At 37.2% G+C, this 5,926-nt stretch overlaps 1 protein-coding gene across 1 annotated transcript; it reads right to left on the bottom strand.

Moving 5' to 3' along the window:
- Positions 1-3,942: 3,942 nt before the first annotated feature.
- LOC142174392 (uncharacterized) lies at positions 3,943-4,469 on the bottom strand. Its single transcript, XM_075240177.1, has 2 exons — positions 4,305-4,469; positions 3,943-4,149 (listed from the first exon to the last, which is right to left on the bottom strand). The coding sequence occupies exons 1-2, from the start codon at positions 4,467-4,469 to the stop codon at positions 3,943-3,945; spliced, it is 372 nt and encodes a 123-aa protein (XP_075096278.1).
- Positions 4,470-5,926: the final 1,457 nt, after the last annotated feature.

The raw sequence follows: 5,926 nt of genomic DNA, 5'->3' as shown, positions 1-5,926 counted from the left end.
TGAAGAAATGTGCCCATCTCACAACGTTTTCCGATTGTGCAAACCTGTTTGGGATAAAAGTCATTCTCTTCGGATGATGAAAGGCTATGTGTTCATTCCATGGTCGTCGCGGAAATTCTTGACGATATTATCCCCTCTGAAGGTGTTCCAACAACCATACTTGCAGCAACAGATTACAACCTTCAAAATGCCTATACTCCTTTTTGCAACGGTCTAAAGCCTGATACATATCAGCCAAAATCATAGGGACAATAGTGTAAGTCTGCCCCTCAATCCCCTCCACTAAAGCCTTAGTGACCATAGCTAGGCGAGTGTGGATCCTTTCCCCTTGTATTGGAAATACCAGCATCCCCAAAAAACAGACAATAAATACAAAAACTCGGCGGTAAATCCAACCCAAAAAAGTGATGGCAAACTCGTCATGGTAAAGGAGATATGACTTGTTGTGCCCATAACGCTCAAAAAGGTGTGTAAGACATCTTCAGACAAACTAAATCATCATTTATCCTGAAACCCATCATTTTCAAGAAAGCTAGAGGAGTGCAGTTTTCCGATACCAACAAACCATGGCTATCCCATGGGAACCCAGCGAAACCTCCTATTTCTTTTAAGAGGGGAGTCATTTCTATGTCACCAAAATAAAAAACGGCTCTCTTCTCATCCCAGAACATGGTGACGGCCTCAATTAATGCATTGTTTGGCTGAATATCTAACATAGAGGGTAAATTCTGAGGACTCTTTTCACGTGGTTTTTGTCACTTGGTGCGAGATTTTTCCACCAATCCAGCAGTAAAGGTGGGATATTTCGAACCATGCCGAACCTGGGGACTTCGTTCCTCATTTCTGTAAAACAAATAGAGTTAGCCCTTTTCCCCTCTAGATTTGGCTATTTACACGTTAATAATCAACATATTGGCATGTTTTCTTCAAATAATGCACAGATCATGATTGTGCCCATTGGGATTATGAAAATCCTGGCAGACTTTGGACAAGGCTTGTCTTAGCAAGTTATTACGTGAAAAGCGTTCTAAATCGTACTAGGTTTGGACATGATGCATGCACAGTTAATATTAGAGTGGGTGTTTCTAGAAGAGTCTAGACCGGCACCCTCAAGCGGACAACTTGAGAGGGAAGGGCACAGAACCATCAACTGCACCGTTGATCAACTAGTTTTACTGCAAATAAGCCTTAGTTTGCACAATGTGGAAATTATAATAAAGTAGACAAGGGAGTGAGGGTGGGGAGAGATATGATGTAGCAAAAAAAGTCTAAAGGAAGGTGCATGTTATGAACAAATTGAGCAGAGATTTGCATGTGAATTGAAATACAGGGAAAACGGGAAATTGGTGTACAGGTAGCAAATAAAAGGGAAATGGGAGTGGGATATTCATGTAACAGCAAAGATAATAAAGACACGCTTATCAGAGAAGACTAATTCATATAGACCAAGTTTACTTATGGTAAGAGACTAAAAATCCCCAGTAGAGTCGCCATGCTATTGCGCCCCTTTTTCACGCAAAATCGGGTTTTGATACATGACAACTCTCTTAAGAAAAGGTGTTAAAAAAGAGAGTCACCACCTAACGGGTTTGAGGTGCGTTAGGGCACCTATTTAGTAGATAACTCTGTTTGACTATTTTGCGTCATCAAAGATGGGGTTAAGGGTTCAAATTACCTCGAGGAGAAGGTGTTAGACACTCCCTGAGGTCCACAACTGTGGGTCTCGGCCGAACTCAAATTATATGAATTAGTTTATATGATAAGAAAACAAAGAGTTTGTGAAGTTCATTATTAAACATAGATAATTGGTTTTAAGACAGGAATGGGGGTCCTATGTTTTTTAGCCTAAAGGATCACCCCGTGCAACACAAATAATACTTCATAACTCCAGGGCAATTAGAACCATGACCCTAGTGTATCAGAGTTTCCAAGGGCTTCAAGAACCTAGGGCAATGCTCACACTAGAGAGGTTGATAAAGGAAATTCAGAGAATGACTAGGGACTAAGTCCTAGTGTGTCAGAGTTCACACGGGTCTCAATTGGACCCCGAGTAGTGCTCACACTAGGGAGGTCAAATGATAGAACCTAAGTAGCCTTGGATTTCAACCGGCTAAGAGTGAGAAATCAAAGGAGCCCAAGTAACAAGTGAAAGAGAGTGGACCAAAGTTGAGAGACATGGATTGAGTGGTTTAAACAGACACGGCCAAACTGAGCATATATGGTAAATAATCTAACAAGTTATAGGATTTTAAAAACAAGCCTATTAAAAGACTCAAAAGCAGGTTCAACACTTAGCACATAGACAGTCACATATTGACAAAATTAACCAGTTTATAGGAGGGACAAAGATTATTATGCATAGATGCACAATACTAAATAGGGTGACACATGGTTGGAAATTATGCTAAGTATACATCCTAGTATCACTATCAAGAAACAAGATAGCATTTAGACATGATGGGGAATGATCATAGAAGGAATAGGCATCAAGTGGGTCAAAGACATACTAAGGGATATGTTGTTAGAGAGGCTGGATCAGTCAATAGAAAAGATCTCAACACAAATTAGGACACATAACATATGCAAGGCTATCATTACAGAGATTCATAACAAAGTGGAAATTAAATTCATGTCAAATAGCAGATGTAGGTATTTATGCATTGACATAGTAAACTAATTAACTAAAGAAGGTCCAGTTGTGTCAAAGATTCATCCTAATATCATAAAACAACAATTCAAACATGGTAGGAAAAACATGATGAGATAACTATTCTAAATCACAAGCAAACACTAAAGAGGTGTGGGATCGAGTGAGCATGCAGAGTGACACAATAGCATAGAGACAAGTTGAAAGTCTTAAAACAGGTTACTACAAATGTGAGGCATTCATTACAGAGATTCAGGATAAAGCAAGTAAGTGTATTCATGAACATTCAAGCATCAATACACTAGCTAAACGAGCTTAGGAAGGTACAGATTACCCAAGTTAGGCATAGATAATCTCAGAACTAGCAGCATTAGGAGTAGCTGAATGCTAAAGATTCTTAAAACGCGTGCAAAGTTAACAAAGTGGTGCTTAGAAATAATCCAAAAACATATTAAGCCATGAATTTCAGAAGTAAGAACACATGTAAATCAGAGACACATTAGGATGAAATTGCAAAAGTCAAGTAACTTACCAGTTAAATGAAAACATAGACATCATGTAAATATCTAAATCCAATGCCACCCTCATTCTTTGGCAAGCATAAATTATCCCATAAAGCCCAATGCCTAGCCTTTCTATTTCCAGAATTACTTTAAAAGAACCTAGCAAACATCTTATACAACTCAGCAATTACATATTGTGGAGGGTTCACTATTGATAGGAGGTGAATGGGCATGCTTTCAAGAACATATGAAATCAAGACTGTGCTTTCTCCTATAGATAGCAACTTACCTTTCCAAGAATGAAGACTCTCCTCCACTTTATGATGGTTTCTTTGTAAAATGCCTCCTTCCTTCTACTATAGATGATTGGACAACCTAGATATGTAAAGGGGAGGAATGCCTCTGAAACTGAGTGATGAGATGAACTATATTGGATTCATGATATGGTGTCTTCTCATGCATATGGAAAGAAGACTTCTCCTTATTTACCTTTCGACTAGATGAAACTTTATAATCTTCAAGTACATTCATGATCAACTGTATTGCAGCATAATGAGAGGAGCTGAAAATAATTGTATCATCAACATATATGAGGTAATTGATATTTTGACTCCACTTAGGCATCCAAATCTAATAAAATCTGGATTATCATCTAAAGCTCTTTAACACATCAGTTGCCAGTATAAATATTATAGGAGATAAATGAACTCCTTGCTTGACTTCTCTTGTTAATTTGAAGAAACCATTTGCTTGCCTATTAAGTAAAACTGAATACCAATTGTTTGAGACCAATCAGAATATCATGTCAATGAAGATCTCTCCAAATCCCATCTGCCTCAACACCTTAGTCAAAAACAACCAAGACAGTCTATCATATGCCTTAGCCATATCCAACTGGATCACCACATTGGATGGCATGCCTCTCTTTCTAATATCTGTCACTATTTCTTGTGTTAACATGATGTTTTTCACAATACTTCTTCCCTTTACAAACCCGGCCTGATTAGGAGAGATAAGTGTAAGTAGGAGATCCACCAATCTCTCATGAAATACTTTAGAGATGATCTTGTTTGAGAAATTTCTCAAACTAATAGGTCTCATGTCATAAAATGTGGCCACAATCTTCTTCATTGGCAATAACAATTAGTATGTACGATGAACCTAGGCAATTCTGATCCACAAGAGAAAGCCCTGATCATATCTACCACATCTTCAAATATTATGTCCCAGCAAGAGGGATAAAACTGGCTAATGAAGCCATCAGGGCCACTAGCAGTATCTCTATTTAGCACAAACACATCATGTTTTACCTCCTCCATAGTAAGTTTTTCCCATAGTCTACCATTCTATTCTTCAGAAACTATTTTGGGAGCATGATTTATAATATCAAAGTTTGTTGGTAAGCTCTCCTCAGTGAACTGTTTTTGAAAACAATTCAACTGCCTCCTTAGCCATCTCATCTTGTGATTCTAGCCAATTCCCATTGTTGTCAAGAATTTTAGACACTTGAAGCCTTTTCCTCTTCCCCTTAATATGAACATGAAAAAATTTTATATTCTTGTCTCCATCATTAAATCATTGCATCCCACATTTTTGTCTCCAGAATTCCTCCTCCAGGTGTAAGTATCTAGTGAGATCAGTATGTACTCTATTTAACTTTGCCTTATTTTAAGCAGTAGAATTAATCTCAAACTCCATCTCATGCATCTTGATAACATCCTCTGATGCTGTAATCTACTTGAAAATATCACCAGTGTCATCTTACTCCGCACAACCAAAACATTCTTAACATTCTTCAATTTTTGCTGAAAAGAGATAAAAGGATTACCCACTATATTTGCCTTCCAATTTCCTTTACCATCTCAAGAAAAATTTCATTTTTCACTCAGAAATTCAAGAACTTGAAAGGTTTCTTCACTTGGACTATATTGGCATTCCATGACAATACTAATAATGCATGATCTGAACCATACTTTATTAGATGTTCAACCTCCAATAATAGAAACATATCTTGGAATTTCTGATTATCCAAAAATCTTTCCAACCTTTTAAATATACATGCTTCATCCGACCTACCATTCCACTATGTTTACAAATTGCCTTGAAGCCAAGATCATACAATGCACAAGTATAACTACAATATGCAAAATCCTCAACTTCACCAAGATATACTGGACGACCTCCATATTTCTCCTCTTCAGATAATATAACATTAAAATCTCCTCTATAGGCCATGGAACCATCATATCCGAGGCAAGATGATACAATGAATCCCATAGCTAAATTTTTTCAATGGCATCACACTTAGAATATACAAGTGTGACTATTAATTCCTTAGTCAATACTCTATGAAACAACTTGAGAGTCAGTTGTTGTTCCATATCAAGAGGTACTTCTACATCAATATCTTTATCTACAAATGCCTACACTACAACATTTTTGGCCTATAGCCACACGAATTATAGACAACACTCAAAAAGTGTTGCCAAAAGTAGCTATAGATGAGCTTATAAAGCGTGGTCTTTGGCCACGTTTTTAAAGGCCACACTTAAAAAGCGTTCTTTTATACTATAAAGACAACACTTATTAAGTGTTGCCAATTTACAAATTATTTGGCAACACTTATTAATTATAATTCAACGTTTTTGAAGCGCTGTTATATTCTAATACCAAATTTAACACTTTATAAGCGTAACCTAAAAATTTGCTATAAAAAATTTCTCTTAAAATTTCCCCCAAACACATAGGTAACGAAAATATTTCCCTCCTCCCCACC

This window comes from Nicotiana tabacum, chromosome 20 (genome assembly GCF_000715075.1).
Source record: "Nicotiana tabacum cultivar K326 chromosome 20, ASM71507v2, whole genome shotgun sequence".
In the NCBI taxonomy this organism is placed as follows: domain Eukaryota; kingdom Viridiplantae; phylum Streptophyta; class Magnoliopsida; order Solanales; family Solanaceae; genus Nicotiana; species Nicotiana tabacum.
This window is presented reverse-complemented; position numbering and strand designations above follow the sequence as displayed.

What these genes read in the sequence shown, in the direction of transcription:
- LOC142174392 (XM_075240177.1), bottom strand. Translation starts at nt 4,469, where the DNA reads ATGGAGGAGGTAAAACATGATGTGTTTGTGCTAAATAGAGATACTGCT. An exon ending in CAGAATTGCCTAGGTTCATC is followed by an intron (nt 4,150 to 4,304) that starts GTACATACTAAT and finishes TCTCCTAATCAG; the next exon opens with GCCGGGTTTGTAAAGGGAAG.